We start from the raw sequence: 19,126 nt of genomic DNA, 5'->3' as shown, positions 1-19,126 counted from the left end.
AATGTAAGGTTTCAAAAAAATCTTCTTGTATGAAATCAATTTTTATGTGTATTGAAATACAGTTGCTAGAAATTGTAGTGGAGTTCCCATCTTTATCCAATGAATAGTACAGCTTAAATATCATTCGATATCTTTTGTAGTTATCACAGTTTTGTAGTAATCACAGATCGGAATGATCTTCAAATTGTGTCCATGTTAAGCACAAATATTTTTGTAAGTATCTGTCTTCGGTTGTCACCTTTTCATAGCCACATTTCACAAACGCGATGCTTTCCTTCTCCGCTGACTTCTTTCCTTCTCCGTCTGACTATGTTAACAGCATTCACACGATTGCCTGTTTCCAAGTTGAATTTGTTGCTATATAAGTTTTGCAAGAGCCTGTGTAGCTCAGTGGATGTGGCGTTTGCACACCATCGCGCTAGGCCGCACGAAGGAAGTCTTGGTTTCGAGTCTAGTCGGCGACTAGAGGAAATTTTTCTAAGCCTTTTTTCGACCGGTTCCCGAGTTAGTCGATCTCTGGCACGGGCAAGCAGGTTTTTCCTCCCGGAAACTCGGGTTTTTCGTCCTGTAAACTCAAGAAAATCGATCGTAGAACCCACATAATTTTCAGACATTAAAATATATTGTGTTAGGGTTAGAGACCACGAGATGGCGGCACATTTGAGCCGTCTCTCTTCACTGCGTACCGCTTAATTAGTGATAGCCTTGGGCCATCTGTCTCTGATTGGGTACCAGTGGAGATTGAACTGCCCACTCAGTCTCCAAAAGTTAGATAGGGCTAAATGGCCTCGCCTACTCCCGTATATACGGGAATAAAAAGGCGTTAGCTGATTTTTTTTTTTTATAAGTTTTGCTGTAATATGACTTTTTAGTTTGCAGGAAAGAAAAGAAACGTTTAGGCAAGCATTTTGAAGAAATGAGGAATTTAATAAGTATATTTGCTATCTGAATTTTACACAGAGTGTAAATGATCGGTTTGAAGTAATTATCATTGCTGTAAGAAATATTATTTTATTGCATTTTTACAATATAATGATACCATTTGTAATAAATAGTAATAATAAACAATGAGTGGCTTTTTTTTTAATCCTAGATACCCTAAAGGCACCAGGCGCAGGAGTTGCCACCATTCAAGCAGAAACAGTATGGGGGGCTCTAAGGGGTGAGTCACGTTTCCTCTGAATAAATATTTTGGAGAATCCAAACTTATATCAATTTCCCATTTTTAAATTTTATTTATTTATTTTTATTTTATTTTATTATACGGGAACAACATAGGCGTTAGCGGATTTTCTGATTTATTTATTAATCTTTCTGCAATAGCGCCCGATATTTCACTTACCACATCCACAGCATCGCTGTACTCCAAAGCAAAATATAAGAATCACATCGTCCCATGAAAGTAAGAAGTACATATTTTTATCTCTGAAAATAGTACTTTGCTGAACACTGCGGACAGAGACACACAAGTGGTTGAAGTCTCGTGTATAATTACAGATACGACAGCAATTATAATCATCTCTGTCCAGAATCCAAGGGTTCCCTAAACCGAATCATCTCCGCATGGCTGTAAAATATATTTGGATATTTCATTTTGTGAGCTTCCAGTAATTAGCGATACCATAAGCACAAGGATGGTCAGAAGTGATTTTTTAGATGCTTTCTTGTTGCATTTCATTAGCGTGAAGTATTCCAGCATTATTTCAAAGCCGAATTAAGAAACTATAAAAGTTTCGTACGAAATTTGACCAGAGAGCTTACGGCCCATGCGTCCACATATTCCTATAAGGTCCGCGCTAGGGCAACTCGTAAATGCCGGCGAGTGTATTTATCTGCCACTAAATATCTGCGACTTCAGACAATTAAAACAAAACCTTCAGTCATTTTATTTTTTTATTCGTAGGACAGTTTTTGCGTGTTATTCATTTTAATTAACTTGAATATTAAATGACTGGATTGGCATGGTGAGAAGAATCTTATGTTAACATCTTATGCACTCAGCAATGGGTGTTTAAAGCGATTCTAGCATTGCCATAAGTCTTATGATAATACTAAAAATAAAAAATTAAAATTAAAATATTAAAAAAATCATGTCATACTAGTCTATTATCATTCAGCATTGATTTAACGTTTATTGCATTTGCATAGTAGCAGATATTTTCTTGATATCAATACTAGGAACAGTGAATCCCCGTGCAGTCCGAAAAGCCTGGCCAATCTGGCTGAAGCAGGTAACAGAAAAGAATGAAGAAGGAAACATGTCAGAGGAATAAGTGAGAGCGGGTCCCGCTTGAGTAGAATAACATTATTAATAGTGACGGGCATAAAAAAACGTGCAAACTGATTGCAATCACTGCTGAGATTTCAGTTCAGTTTCCATAACCATCAGTTATTACTGAATGTTGTTCTATATTAATTATGAAATGCACATATATTTTCATCTTAGTTTGTTTGTTTATGGAATGAAAAATTCGACGTTTTCCACGTAACAAAAGTATTTGTCAGGGAAATATTTGTTTTGTTTCTTAATAGATATTTCTAACGGGATTTTTTTAAATTTTTTTTAAAAGGATTTCCTTGTATTTTTAAAGTGCCATTACATTCTCTCTCTCTCTCTCTCTCTCTCTCTCTCTCTCTCAACACACCATGTTTTGCTTCCAAAAGCAGAATTGGCTATAATAACGTGGGTATGTTTGTGATTATGAAAAGTTGGATCTGTATGAGATCATTCTGTAAATTCATGTTTTTTTGCACACTGAAATCGAAGATGTTTGATGACGTTTTCTGATTTGGTTATTCTTTTTTCAGGTTTAGAAACCTTCAGTCAGCTATTGCATCATGACGAGGACGGAAGGGTAAGAATCCTACCGAGTAAACAAATAAGTTATTAAATGTTCTTTATCATAATATATATACACATATATATTTCTTTATTTATGGTGATGGAAGCTTGCACCGATTAGATATAATTAATTCCACCTGTGTCAGCTTCGGATTTAATACCAATGGAGTCATCTGGACTTAGAATGAGTTTATAGTACCACTGGGACTAGCTAGCCGAGTGATTTGCACATACGCTTTCTAACCAGCAAGCTGCGATTCGGATATTTGTGATTGTCTTTAGGTGGGAGATGTTCTCACATCTCCCGATGTGAGAACATGCCCTGCTTACTGTAGACCAGAAATGGCCTAAAAATGTTCCATGTTTGTTCTGTAAACAAAAGTTACTGAACTATATAACCCCACCCATGGTATGAATGTACTACTTTAGGCTTGCAAAATTCTTTCATGGGTGGAATATATTTGTAAACAAGAAATAATAATAAGCTAACGCCTTTTTTATTCCCTTATAGGGAATAGGCAAGGTCTTTTTAACCCTATCTAGCTTTTAGACACTGAGTGGGCAGTTCAATCTTCGCCGGTAGCCAATCGGAGATAACTGGCCTGTGATTATCCCTAATTATAAGCATCCCCCGATGAAGAGACCTGCGAGCAAGTACCAACATATCCTAGGATTGGTTAGGTAACAACCCTAACAGAACATATCACTGCCTGAATTAATGAGTTCTGCGGTCGATTTTCTTCAGTTTACGCGATGAAAAACCCGAATTTCCAAAACCCGCTTGCCCGAGATCGACTAACTCGGGGACCGGTCGAAGATTGGCTTAGGAAAAGTCCCGCCAGTGGGCGAGTAGACTTGAACTTAAGAAGAGTAACTTTGGGCGACCTACCAGATATATCCATTCTATATATATATATAAAAAGATAAGCCGAAATTTGAAACGTTTTTATGTCGCGTTTTGAAACGTCCAACAATGTGTTTGCCTTCCTGAGACAATCATTTGTTAAGCCGATAAGCCGAAATTTGAAACGAAATTTGTCATGTTTTTATGTCCCGTCTTCATTGTTTTGAAACGTCCAACAATGTGTTTGCCTTCATGAGACAACAATTTTATCGTTTCAGGATTTCACGAATTGATCGTTTCAACAATCAAACTCATTTTCGACCATTGGAACAGTACATGTAGTATTCCTTACTGAAATTAGCATAACGCGCATGCCATAACTGATTATATAGTAAATATTTATTTTCATTTCGTGATTTTTAATAATTAAAGTGAGGTTCATAAAGAACCGTCCTACCAGCCCGGAACACGGAGTGTTGGCCAGTTAACTTATATATATAAGTTATTAAATGTATCTACGCCATACTATCCACCATCTATGCTTTACATAATCCACCATGTAATCGTTTTTTCATGTAACCAGGTTACATGATGAGTCCCATAACAATGTTTTGGGACTCATCTGTGAAGACGAAGACAAAGAAAGAAAGCATTTCAACGAACACAGCTGTGCACTCGTGATCAACCAGGTTCATTGCTTATGTAGAAAGATATATTCCTATGCTTTTGTAGCTTACACTGATAACTGGTAACTTTTATGCAAAGATGAATGACATTCCCGTGGATTTTTATCTCTTCATCGCTAAGGAGTTGATTAAATGTATAAAAGATTATCGAGCACCTGGCTCGCTCAATTTACGGCCGTGTGAGAGCGCTTGTACCGATGAGCAGAGCTGCCTTCGGGCGCTTGAGTTTCCATCTGTCGTTCTCATCATAGTTGGGTGACTCTTGAACGAGTTGATTGGGGTGAATAGCCACCTGAGCGAAGTATGTAGAGGCCGTCCCGCGAAGTAGCATGGATATATCTTGTATGTTAGCATCACGATGGAGGAGAGCATTCCTGACAAACCACGGAGCATCAAAAATCATACAGAGACACTTATTTTGAATCTTTGTAGTTTTTTGATGTTGCTGGGGGTAGTGTGACCCCAAGTCAATGATCCATATGTTAGAGTGAGTCGGTCTGATGATTGTTTTGTAAATCCGTAGCTTGTTTTCAGTGCTAACTTGGCTTCTCCAGTTGAGAAGAGCTGGACAATTGTGGAATTCGATTTATTGCAGGCATATACAATGTGAGGGTTAAAACTGAGGCGGTTGTCTAGTGGTATACCTAGATATTTGATTTTGGATTGCCATGGAATAGCTGCATTGAATAGTTTAATTTTTCCGCAGTGAGATGTTTTCTGTCTTGTAAATAATATGGCATTAACATCTATCCTCCATCTCTTAAACCATTTTTCCAGGTTTGTTGACGCGTTTTGTAATCGCTGTGTAGCTAAGTGCGGCCTGAGAGAGAGAGAGAGAGAGAGATCTGGTCAAAATTGCCATATTGTCCGCGTAGCAAGCCATGGTGGTTGATGCCATGCTTGAGACGTCTGCAACGTAGATGTTGAAAAGCAGCGGGGATAGCGGCGAGCCTTGGGATACACCTGCAGTGATTCTTTTCATCTGTGCAGCTTAACTTGGAATTTCCGGTCTTTTAGAGAAGAGTCAATGAGTTTAGTAAGGTATAGTGGAATGTTCGCTGTAATTAATTTGTAAGTAAGGCCTTTGTGCCAAACATTATCAAAGGCTTTTGCAACATCAAGAAAGATAGCTTCTGTATGCTGTCTCCAATTAAAACCAGTTGTTATTAACTCTATCAGTCTCTGGACTTGCTGAGTTGTACTGTGCCCAGTAAGGAACCCAAACTGCTCTTTCGGGATAAGGCTGTTTTTGTTCACCTCATCTTGCAGACGACTGAGAATAATTTTTTCCGCAATTTTCCCCAGGCATGACAAGAGGCTGATGGTCCTATAATTCTGGGGGAACTGAGGTGCTTGTGAACGAGGATCATTGCTTGTTTCCAGCGAGTGGGAAAATAATCGAATCTGAACATTGAGTTTATAATGGCTACCAGATGCATAAAGAAAGAGAAATTACTGAGGTTATTCGGCTTGCATTATCATGTCAGACAAGAGGACAGTCGAGAGTATCTCTGTAAGTATTGCTGCAAGGGAGAAAAAACCAGCATAAATTGAGATCTGCATTGTCCTGGGGACAAACTACATCCAAAAGTATACTTACAAGAATAAAATCACCGAAGAGTCAAAGCATTTGAAAAGTGCTTACGATTATCTGTCAGCAAATAAACAGTGCTTGTGTGAGATCGTTGATTGACAGCAAATGCCTGTTTTTGTTTGTTCGTTCGTTTTTTTTTTTTTTTTTTTTTTTTTTTTTTTTTTTTTTTTTTTGCCTGAGAATTTTGGAGTTTCCAAATTTCGAATCCTTAAATATTCCGCAATCCTATTTTGGGGAAGTGATTTGTCCTTAACTGGTTGTACATTTAATATCACGTGGGCACAAGAGTTACCGAATAAGCAATCGACTGATATACATATATAATCGGAAACTGACGGGTATATCTATCTTTCTTTTCATGCGATGTCTCACAAAATTTCGAAGTCCATGAATGGAATTTTTCCAATAAAACATTCAATTACCATCAACGTTTTCTCTGTTTTAATTGTGCATGTGCTTGCAAAGTCTTTATAACTTGCTTTTCAAAATCGAAGTGATGACTAATATTACCATTTCACTATAATGAGAATTCCACAAGTGAGTGGTGGTATTATCAGTTCAGTATTATAAAGTGGTATCACTGCTATGGTATTGCTTAATATTATTACTCAGTATTATTATTTATGGCATTATAAAGTTACAGTATCATCAGCTACTGAGCAGATGATACCACCACTCAGTTGTGGTATTATCAGTACGGTCACACAGCTCTACTGATAATACCAATTTCATTGAAAAAACCAAATACCTACCACTCCAAACGAAATCAATAGGAAATTTCTTTTCTTATAGGAAACCTTCAATATCAGACAATTATGTAAACTGTAAAACACCCAATCATATACTGCCTGGTTGGTTGAGTGGTTAGCATATCCGCTTTTCAGCCAAAAGGCTGCGGGTTAGAATCCCGCCGTGGGCATGGATGTTTGTGATTGTCTGTGAAAAATGCTAGTGGTGGTGGTGGACAGTAAATGGTGTTGGTGTATGAGGTTGAGTGGTGGAGAAGGAGAGTTGTAGTGTAGGTACCGTCCCTCGATGAGTCTTGGACTCCCTGGAGATGTCAAATAATAATAATAATAATATACGGCGTTGTCATATAACTTATTACGTTATCTTAATATAGCACACAGTCGTATTTACGCATAATCAACATAGCAACTACCAGTAGAGCAAAAGTATAAATGGCATCGAATCTTCTTTTATTATTATTACATGATACTTACACGGATCCCAGAACTCGCTATGAGTCTACAGTGCACAGTACTACAATAAAGTTGTATATACTGTATAGGAATATATATATATATACAACAATGTATATATAAGATATATAGGTTTATAGGAGTGACACTGGATTTTTTTTTTTTTTTTTAGTATAATGGGAAGAAGGGATAGAAAACAAGGGATCGCCAGATGAAGTTATGAACGGTGTGGCTAGTAAAGGTATGAAGACTACATTTGTTGTCTGAAAGGTGCAATCGTTGCCAGAGGTTGCTGTGATTGTTTAAACAGTAAATGAGAATAATGTGATGATTGTGTGAATAATGGATATTCCAAGATGACTCTTCTGATTCCATGGAGACATGCCTTTTATTCCTGTATAGGGAGTACGCGAAGCCATTATAGACCTATCTAACGTTTGGAGACTGAGTGGGTAGTTCAATCTCTGCTGGTATCCGAAATAGCTGGCCCAAGGTGATCACTCATTAAGCGGCATGCAATGAAGAGACAGCTAACAAGTGCCGTCATCTTGTGGTACCTAACCTAACACAATATTTTTAACATCTGATAATAGTGTGAGTTCTACGGTTGATTTTCCTGAGTTTACGAGACGAAAAACCCGAGTTTTGGGGGAGAAAAAACCCGCTTGCCATGCTAGCGATTGACTAACTCAGGAGTCGGTCGAAAAAAGGCTCAGAAAAAGTTCCTCTAGTCGACAACTAGAATCGAATTTGTGACGCTCTTTCTTTGGGCAGTTTAGAGCTGAGGAGTGTAAACCCATTTCCACTGAGCTACACAGGCTCTGCATAATAATAATGATAATAATATTTAATCTACAAAAGACAGTATTTTACTCCATATTATTATTATTATTATCATGGGTTACTCAATGGAGTCCCATCGAGGGAACTCCTTAGTGTCATGACTATCATCTATCAGTATATTTGCATCAGTATATCTGTGCAGTATCTATCATACCTTACTTTGAGCTCATTTATAGTCATGGCACCCACAACAGAAAACTGAAAAATTTCTGTTGTGGGTGCCTTCAGTAATTTGTATGTCTCAATTATACACCTCTTTTCGGCGTGTCAACCAATTTCTGTGACTCACAAATCTTCAACCTGTTCTCGTAAAGTTCATGCCATAGACATGCTATCATCTTGTTCACTTGCATCTGGATCATCTCCATCTCTTCCTCATCGCCAAGAAACTCAGGTGACCAGATGAATAAAGATCTGCTTGTCTTTGATTGGCAAAATATTCTTCAGTAACCAAGTAATCCGATGAGCTGCTTTAACCACTTTTGCTATGTGACCCCTAAACTTTAACTCCTTATCCACTAACACTCCCAAGTCTCTGGCTTCGTCAATTTCCTGGAGTTAAGTTCCATCAAAGTGATATAGATCTGGTAATCTTTTCATTCCAAAATGCATAACCTTACACTTTGCCACATTAAAATGATATCAATTCTCCTTTGCTCAGACTGCCAGTCTATCCAGATCACCCTGCAAGCTTTTTACAGCACCTTGAATCACTATTACTATACCTAATTTTGCATTATCAGAATATTTCCTTTCGGGTTATTTCCTATATTATTAAAGTATAAATTAGATAGTAGCTGCCCAAGAACAGAACCCTGTGGTGGCATGCCTCCACTAAATAAACTACTCTACGATCTCTCTTTGTGAAGGGTGGGCATGACCTACCTTCACAAAACCATATTACCCCTACAGTATCCCATTTCTGTCTATCCCTTCACATATTTTGCTCTCGATCAATATCTGATTCAGTACCTTCACAATAATTCATGATATGCTGATAGGTCAGTAATTTGTTACATCAGTCTTGGAGCTTCCTTTTTGCAATGGAATTATTTTCCCCTCTTTGTACCCCCTTGGTATTATTAACCTTGAGCCGAGGCTTAGATTAAACAATGTGGTCAAAGGCACTACCAATTCCCCAACACTTTCAAATAAAACTCAATATACCATCTAACCCCATAGCTGTCATTCATCTGACATTCATCCATATCCATTTATCTCCATCTGGATGATATACTGTTGCAAACAATCATTCAAGCGGCATGCAGTGCATGCCGCTTGAATGATTGTTTGCAACTCAGCTAATGCCATTTATTCCCATGTACACATATAATCAATCAAATATCGAAAACATTCTGTAATATGTATATGCTATGCACCTCTTTCCATATAAGTCTTTGCCTCTCTCGTTACTGCAGTATCTCCACCTGGATGATATACTCTTGCATAGTGTTCACTTAATAATTCTACTATTTTGCCTGATTCAGTACACTGCCTATCATCAGCACTCATTAAAATCATTCTGCCATAAACATTCTTTCTTTTACTTACAACTTACCGAAAAAACTCTTTGGGATTATCTTTGGCCTGTACTGCTAATTTCATTTTATACTCTGCTTTTGCCTTTCTTACTACTAGTTACCCTTCTAGCCTGTGCTTTGTACTGTTCATGTACCTGCTGGTCACCTTTCTCCTTGAATTCCCTCCACAATTTTTTTTTTGTGTAGCTGCAGCTTAATGATGACATTCATCCATTTAACTCCCACTTGATTTATTCACCTGACTCTAGTTATGCAGTCATCCACAATATACCACGATTTGTTTTCAGTTTGTATCTACTCTTGTACTGAGAGTAGGTTCACATATTCTATTCCTGCAGTAAGCTGTGATTATTTACCTCACCCTCATTTCTAAATTGAAACACAGCAAAAAACAGTAAAATAATAACATCATTTTACTGCAGAGAACCTATCCCAAAGAATTCTTAATAGTATAACATTTAAACAAGTCTCTCTTTCTGGTCCAGATGAACTGTCTATACTCGTTCTTTATCCCTAATATTAACTAAAATTTCTTACTAGTATTGATTCTAACTTCTTTTTGAAAATAAAGCCTAGTTATAACTGAAAGGCTTCTCTTATTCCAGTATCTACTCAATGTAACAGAAATCAATGACAGTCCGAGGTACAAATATCGAGGCATGCTGTTGGACACATCCAGACACTTCGTCCCAATAAAAACTCTGAAAAAGAATTTGGTAAGTTAAAGAACTATTTATTCATGTTTTTAAAACTAATTTGATTTTGTAGAATTTGACTTATGGTTTAACCATATTTGATGTAATGAATTTGTATTTTTGTGTTGTGTATTCAGTAAACCTCAACAATTACAACTATCCGGATAATTTATAAATGCCCTACTTGGGAAGAGGTTATAGTGTCAGTCACAAAAAACCATGGCACCCACCTTAATAAAATGCAGGACCTCCTTTTGCTGCGATCACTGTGGCAATCCTACTGGACATGCTTTCCACAAGCGTATGATAGTGATCAATGGAAATTTGATGTAATGAATTTCCATTGATCACTCTTTCTTTAGGCATATAATGAGGTCCTGGATTGTTGTGGAGTGGAAATCCCTTAATCTCATCCGACGCTTCAGTTCATCTCTCAGATGTTGAATAGATTTGAGATCAGGGCTCTGTCAAGGCCAGTCAAGTGTGGTGACGTTCATAACAACAAACCACAGTTACATCAGCAGCCTACTGACACGGTGCATTGTCTTGCTAAAAGAGACAGTGGTCAGTTCCATAGAAATGCCATAAAGTAGAAAGTATTGTATTGTCCAGAATGTTCAGATACCTCTCGGAGTTTACATCCTGGTTTATGGCACCACAAACAGAGTCTGAGGCTAAACCAGGATGTATGTATTCTTATGGCAGAGTTCAACTACAGTTAAATGTCCAGTGTTGAAAGCCACTCTAGAGCCTCCTTTGATACTTCATGTAGCTGCTGCAGGTTGCCATGGGAATGTAGAAGGGGGACAGTCACTGATGTTGTGTTTGATAGTTTATAGAATATGGATGTAGTCACAGTAAGGGTTGTTTGCCATATTCCATTTATGTAGGAGATAGCTGCATCTAACCTGATTGTTGAGGGCTGGCAACTGCAAGGATCTTTCACAGAACCATTTGCTAGCAAGTTCATAACCCATTGTTGGTTCCACATGTCGTGAGTTGAAAGCACTGGACCAGAGAAGACTCTGGCTATGTCCTAAAATGGGTACCTTCACTTCAGCTGGATTCTATGGGGGATTTATAAGGGTTGAGTGGAGAGGCAGTAGAAAGTTATTTCACATTTTCTCTAGTTATTTTGGTGAAGCCTGCTTTCTTCATATATTCAGTGGGACTATGTTGGAAAGCATAGCCTTGGCACAGTTGAATTTCAGGATCCCGCTAATCGTGCTCCTGGTTAAGTTCAGTTAGGAGTCAATAATGTTCGGCTGAGCACTGCTTTCCCAGTCTGCTGCGTAGTACTCTGTGGCAAGGGCGAATGCTGGTCTTGAAATTCACGCTTGCTCTTGTTATCATTCAGGGAGTAAGAAGTGTGATTGAAGTCTGATTAGCAGAATAATGAATTACTGACCATTTAAAACTATATATTTAGAAATTTATGTACATTTAATCATACAAATACAACATTTATTTTACATTTGATATTCTGTCTTTTTCAATTTAGCTACTTGAATACAAATTCTACCCTACAGTTCTTCTTTATGAATAACATCGGCATAAAAAGTTGGCTGTAGCTTAATTTTACTAAGCAACACACACTTGTAAAGGCTGGCTGAAGCTCACTGGCTAGAGCTACTTTGACTGCATATGGCCTGTGTTTAAGATGATGTGATGGGAGCGGAAATGGCTATGCGCGCGCATGAAATGACAGTGCTGTAGCGAGGAGCTGGAATCTCACACAACTGAGCAAGCCAAGGTAGCTTTGACTAGACGAGCAAGCATCGGCCTTCGATACACAACGCAAAGCTCAATTATTGCTGCGCAAACTTAAGACGTCTTCTGTCTACAAAACAAAAAGCCTAAATGGAATGCTTATAAATGCATGCATTTATTAACAAATAAATATTACTTCTTTCTCAATTAATGAGCTTGTGCAGCAAGCATGTAGAATTCACCCTTGCTCTGCAGCAGTGTAGATAACAACCAGGCCTGAGAGTACTTCGACTCTAAAATGCCAGCTAGCTCCACTTAGTCTTGGGATGATGTTGTTTCTCATTTTTATTGTTTTTTACTTGACGAATATGATTTTTGTAGATCAGACTTCTATCCAGGTTTACTCCCAGGTATTGCAGATGAGAATCATGCTTGACTCGGCTGCCACAGAAAATTAGTTTGAGTTGGCCGTTTGCTTCCTTGTTAAGATGGAAAGCTGTGGAGACTGTTTTGGTGAGGTTTGGATTTGGGTCGAAATATCTGCTCGAGATATTTCTTGAGAGTTTCCAAATCTGTGTTCAGGTCATCCTCCAGGGAATCGAAAGGTGATTGGTGGAGTATTGCTACGTCATCTGCATGCATATATATTTGCTTGATCTTATTGAAGGAATGTCCGAAATATAGATGTTAAAAAGAGTTGGGGCCAAAACAGCCATGGAGTAAGCCATTCTGAAGAAAGCAGATCTGCTTTTCCTTCCTCCAATATGGTCTTGAATTTTTCTGTTTGTGAGCAACGATTCTAGGAAGTGTAAAGTTGTTTTGCATTTTATGATGAAGCTGAGCCTTGAGAGCAAGCGCCTGATCCACTGTATCACAGGCCGATATCAACTCAATGAAGATAGCTCCAGATTTTTTTAAATTTCTTTTGGAAGTAAGCCTCAGTTTGAGTTGTTAAAGCCAAGACTTGATCACAAGTTTCTTCCAGTCCAAAAGCCAGCTTGCGCTATGACAAAAGTCTTCTCGATGAGCGAGGAGGTCCTTTTAAGTATGATTCTTTTCACAAAATTGTAGGCTGAGCATTGAAGCACAATTGGCAAAGGTTCGAATGAAGCTGGGGTCTTCCACAAATATCTCAGATTCTCACCACAGGGCTGGTAATTCTCCAGTAGAGATGATGGTGGAGAATAGGGCTGACAACCATGCCTTTCCACGCTGGACAAAGGTGTTTAAGAAACTTAGGAGGAGGCAGACTGTAGCTGGCTTGCCATTCTTGGTAAGTTGTAGGACTTCCTGAATTTCCTCTATTACGATTGGGCTACAGAGGACTAAAGTTTCAGGGCTTGAAGCTAAATTTTGTCTCAGAGTAGTTTCTCCTTTCTAGAGGTCTTTGGATTGATCTCATATGTTGAAAATAAATGGGATAAAACTTGGTCTGGAGTCATTTTCAGAACTTTTTGGTTGTAACTTCTGCTCGTCCAAGTTTTCTCAGTAGGGAACAGCTTATCTGATCAGATTTAGAGAAGTCGAGTTCTTCCATGGCTGATAGCCATCTCTCTCTTCTATTGTTGTCTACTGTAGCATATTTTCTGGCCCTGTTATACACCATGCTGGAACAAAAAGCTTGAAGATATCTAGCTCTGCATGAGGAATCTGGTGACCCATTAGTGACTAAAGATGGATGCTTTGGCTGCTGTTTTTACCAATTTGACAAACCTGGTGTAGTTTTGAGACACAAACAGGATGTTATTGATATTTTTTTTTACCAAATTCCCTCCATTTCACTTTCTGAAGGTTCCATCTAGCGATTGGAGCATTAATAAGTGTTTTGGAGTTTTAATAAGTGAGATAATAAAGCGATCTCCCGAAGGAAGGAAGGGGTGATGTTGGATGTGTGGAAAGCTTCCAAGAATAGATTTATTGGTAGGGGATGGTTATCAGTGCCTCTAGAAACTATGCATAAGTTGGGAGTATGTGCCTTTCTCCATCTGGCAGAGTAAAAGGTTTCTGGTTGTTTGGTGTCAAAGATCAGGTGAAAGTTTTACATATCAATCCAATTGGCCAATGATTCTCCATTAAGGTGAGCGGATTGATAGCCCCACATGGAGTGGTGGGAGATGAAATCTCTTGCATAGATAACTGGATGTGGGGGGGCTTAACATCTGGTTTGACCATTGCTGAGGTGAAGGTTTGTAGACATAGATTTCAAGATTAATTGTTGGGTTTTTCATACCGTTAACTCAAGAAAATCAACCCTACGACATATCAGAGAATATATTGTATTGGGTTATTGATCGAGAGATGGCAGTACTTGTCTTCCTGTTTCTTTCCTTAGTATCAATTAAAAAGCACTAATAGTATTGTGTTGGCTTTCTGTGATAGGCTGAGGATAGAAGTTAGCTTCCTACTAGTCTTCGTAAGTTAGTTAAGGCTAAATGGTCTCACCTGCTCCCTTTTGGGAAGAAAAGGCATTAACAGATTTTTTTTTAAAATATATATTATTTCTTATTTGTGTCTTGAGTTGTGAATTAAATCATTATTAAAAAAAAACCTCAAGGTGGACAGTTCTGCAGATTTAAGCAAGCATTGTAATTTAAAATATTTAAAGTCAAAAAGTAACACAAAAGAGGATAACTGCACCATGAGGAATCTGAAAAACTTTTGAAGTAATTGCCTGAATAATTTTAGCAAAAAAAAAGTTCATATTACCATGTCTAATTCTGAATGAGTTGTGTGTATTCATGATTTAGTCACTAGGTAATTGCACTGCTGCCTGATTGTCACATATTCATATTGAGGTCTGATTATATAATCTAGTTCTTGCAAGCATTCTTGAAACATGTAAACACTGATCTGTTTCATGTGTTATTGAGTTGAATGTATTTGCTTTATGCTTTTACTGAAATGGGTTCCAGATGAGATTTCAAACAAAATGTATGTTCATTTACCATTTATTCACCTTATAAAATATTCTATTGTGATGTTTGGTTGGCAGAACTTTTATTTATTCAAAAGATTTTTACCATTATTACCATGCTACATCTCAGGAGTTCAAAGACTCATTGTGAGAGGGCACTCTATACCACACAACCCACCATTTACACTACTTAATCTTAGCATCCTTTTTGAGTCTAGTTCCTTCTTTTCATCTAATGAGCTAATATTTCCAAATCTTCCCAATGTTAGAATACTGTTCTCAAGTTTGGGTTGATACAATTAGGAGTGCATTAGAAAATAGGAAAGTAAGGGCTGATCAGATCAAATATCCGACAAATAATAGAACAATTTGGAAGTAAATTAGCTTGACAGAAAATTAGTAATGAAATATGTGTTGTTATCATATCTGGTACATTCTTTCGAGGTTATATATGATAACATGATAATGAAAACACTACTTTCCTGTTTTTCTTTTGCAAAGTCAAGGGATACACAGGAAAATAATCAAGTATCATACTGTATTGTGAACATATATACATATTAATATTTGCTGAAGTAGTGTAGGTTTCTGAGTGCATGCAGCAATCTTCCGGGAAAAGTTTGATTCTAAATTACCAATTTTTTTTTTCTAAAATATAATCTACTCACACTTATGAAAAGGGGAAAATGTAATGCAAATGATCATTATAATAGTATTATTAATAATAATCCTCCATGGAGTTAAGGGAGACATCCCATAAGGTCTCGCTCAACTAGCAACATATTATTATTATTATTTTTATTATTATTCAGCCCTTCACGGAGTCAAGAGACTCATCACAGGTCCTTAGTAGTAAACCCAAAGTCTATCATACCACTACTTGAACCCATCGACTGTTCTTGCTCTAACCACTCTATCAGGCACCCTCTTGCTCACAGCTTTCTTTCATAACTTCCAGGGATGGCCCCTTGTCATCGCTCCTTCCTGCTGCTCCACCAAATGAAAGAACCCACTGTCCAACCCGTAACTGCCTCTCAACAGTTTAAAGGTGTCGATCATATCACCTCTCCTTCTTATATCTACCAAACTCTGCAGTCCATATTCCCTCAGCCAATCCTCATAATTAACGTTGTGGTCCTGAAACCATCTTTGTTATCTGCCTCTGCACCCTTTCCACAGTTAATTTATCCCCTTCAAATTGCGGAGACCAAATTTGAGAACAATAGTCTAAGTGTGGTCTGATCAGGGTCTTATACAACGGAATGATAACTCTTTTATCTTTGCAGGTCAGCGTCCTTCTCAGTATTGCAGCAATCCTCTAGGTTACCTTCACTACCTTTGCAATAAGTCCCCCTATATTTCAGTTTTCTATTAATCATCAACCCCAGATCTCTTCTCTCCCCTACTTCCTCCAGTACAGCTCCTCAAATCAAGTATGCATCCTCCAATCGATGTATTCCAAACTTGAAGACTTTACATTTTGTTCCATTAAACCGACACCCCCCATTCATATGCCCATCTGTCTAGTTTATTCAAATCCTCTTGCAGGATCGCCACATCTGCACTATTACTAATAACCTTTCCCAGCTCCACATCATCTGCAAAGAACTGAATATCCACCTGCAATCCACTGACAACGTCACAGATATAAAGGTTAAACAAAACAGGTACCAGCTCTCTGATACCTATCGGACAGCCAATACTGAATCCAGTTGACTAACCCGACATCTGTACTGCAACTCAAATATCAGCTTATCATGTGGCACCCTGTCAAATGCCTTTGCAAAATCCAAAAAAAAAAAAAAAAAAAAAGTAGTGTATGCCTTTCCTTCATCAACTGCTCTTGTCACTTTATTATAAAAGGCAATCATATTACTTAAGCAAGAGCATCCCTTAACAAATCCATGTTGATTCTCACAGATAACATTACTCTCATCTGCACAACGCTGTATATAATCCCTCACTAATTTCTCCAAGACCTTAACTACTGATGACACACAAACTGGCCTATAATTAGATACTTCCAGTCTGCTACAGCCCTTATACAATGGCACTGTCTTACCTTCCTTCCATTCCTTGGGTGTACCTTTCCTGTAGCCAGACTTTCATTGAAAAGCCAGGTCAAAGGACCTGTCAGTCCTTCAGCACATTCTTTCAAAACCTTTGGTGAAATACTATCCAGTCCCACTGCTTTACTGACATCCAGACTACTCAGTATTTGGAACACACTCTCCTCTTGCATCTCTAGACCTCGAACCTGCCCTACCCTTCTAATATTAAAACCTTCTTCTCCAGGATGAAATATTCAATAGTGTTTATTGAACAACTCCACTATGTCCTCTGCATCGGTCACTCTATTCCCATTTTTATCCCACAATGTCATTCTTCCACAATCATTTCTCCTCCTGCTGGCCACAAAGCTAAAAAATTCCCTAGGATTTTCTTTGAATTTTAGTGCCAATCTCTTCTCATATTCCAGTTTTGACTTTACCTTACTAGTCACTCTCTTAGCCTGAGTCTTATATTTTCATGCATCTGCTCTCCAGCCCTCTCCTTATATCACTTCCATAATCTCTTTTTCACCTGCAGTTCCTGTTTGATATTGTCATCCACTTTACACCAAATTGTGTCCACTTCTTCACTCATGGAATACAGCTTATTATTGCAGCTAACAAATATTCCTTCACATTCCCAAGCACTAATGATATCCTGGCCATCCAATTCTGCACTCAATGGAACTGCCCCAAGTTGATATCTAAGACTATTATAATCACCCACCTTATAATTCCATGTTCCCTTTTCTTTGATACTCCTGCATGTCTATACATCTTTCAAGTCAAAACTACGTGGTCAGTCTCTCCAACTGGGGGGGGGGGTGTCATCTAAGTTATTATCAGCTCTTTTGATGCTATGACCAAATCCAAAATTCTTGAATCTCTCTCTTGTTCCCTCTATTACATGTTGCCTAAGACATTTGTCCTTCAAGAATTCTAGACATTCCATTCCCTTATTACTACATGTTTTCCTCTTCCCAGCTTATACTGCTGTATTTAAAATCTCACATAACAATCATTCTTCTTGCACTTGCCAAGCTCAACTGCCTAAACATCTCCTGCTCCCCACCCCCTCTGTACTCTTTGGCTTGTAGCAACACCCCACTAAATATCTCGTCTTGCCCACCTCTACCTCACACCATATGCTTTCAAAACAATTAATGTCACTGTCTTCCAAAGCCTCCAGTCTTAGAGGACATACGTCATCACTTATCATAAGCAGTACTCCACCATCACATTTTATACTTCTACCCTGCTACTTCTATTCCTGTTATTATATTATCTTCCATCAACCACATCTCAGTGATCCCAATAATCTTCGGCCAGGCTGGCGCTATCTGCGCCACCAATTCATCTCCTTTATTCCAGATACTCCTGGCATTAGTATAAAGCATAAAAATGTCACTACTATACTTATCATTATCCCCTCCAGACCCCACTGGACTCAGTGTTACCTGATGTTGTCCCTCTTCCCCCAAGCGTCCATTCCCACAACAGGCCACCCCTGCTACCATCCACCCTGGGAATTCTAGTTTCCCTGCATTGACATACCGACTCGTTTTCAGAAAGCTGCAATCTCTATAGATGTCTACATCCTTCCTCATTCAAATGCCAGCGTCTCTTGCATGCAGTTCCTTTTTGTCCTCAAATGCCCTCCAAAGCATCCACATATTCCAGTCCTCTCTTTTGATTTCCGGCTATTATGCTATTCATTATTACTGCTCTTCTGCTAAGCTCCTCATTATCATACCTGGCTAACACACACTATCTTTCCTCTCTGTGTTTTCTTTTGTACAACCTCAAGCATGACTCTCAGATCTCTCGCCACTCGATTTACACTGCCTCTCACATCATTCGTGCCCACTATCACAATCATTTCATCCAACCTTTCACCCCACTTAATTGCCATAGCCACACTTTCTATCGTTCTTCCAGGCAAACACTCCTCTGATATCCTATCTTGAACACCACAAAAAATCGATGAGGTTGGGATTCGAACCCACATGTAGAAACCCAAATGGATTAGTAGTCCATTGCCTTAACCACTCGGCCACTTCGTCTTCAAAAATACTGTCAGGAGTGGGATTTTACACTCTAAAATTCATTCACATTTAATATTCAAAACATACTCAGAGAAACACATTCCACTCATCAAACATTCCTTATGCAAAAATCTAATCCTCTCCTTGTCTCCACTAGTA

The 19,126-nt window shown here is 38.3% G+C and overlaps 1 protein-coding gene across 2 annotated transcripts in view; it reads left to right on the top strand.

The window, feature by feature from the left end:
- Nucleotides 1–19,126, top strand: part of LOC150107770 (beta-hexosaminidase subunit beta-like) — a 76,533-nt gene that overhangs the window by 9,446 nt on the left and 47,961 nt on the right. For both annotated transcript variants that reach the window (XM_090391531.1, XM_090391532.1), the window contains exons 3-5: nucleotides 1,094–1,162; nucleotides 2,809–2,855; nucleotides 10,158–10,268. In XM_090391531.1, coding sequence (XP_090247657.1) covers nucleotides 1,094–1,162; nucleotides 2,809–2,855; nucleotides 10,158–10,268 — 227 coding nt within the window. The remainder of the gene's footprint in view (nucleotides 1–1,093; nucleotides 1,163–2,808; nucleotides 2,856–10,157; nucleotides 10,269–19,126) is intronic.

This window comes from Typopeltis vanoorti, chromosome 4, assembly GCF_054136105.1.
Source record: "Typopeltis vanoorti isolate ZY-2024b chromosome 4, IOZ_Tvanoo_1.0, whole genome shotgun sequence".
In the NCBI taxonomy this organism is placed as follows: Eukaryota; Metazoa; Arthropoda; class Arachnida; order Uropygi; family Thelyphonidae; genus Typopeltis; species Typopeltis vanoorti.
Note: the sequence above shows the minus strand (reverse complement) of the source record. Positions and strands in the feature narration are given on the sequence as shown.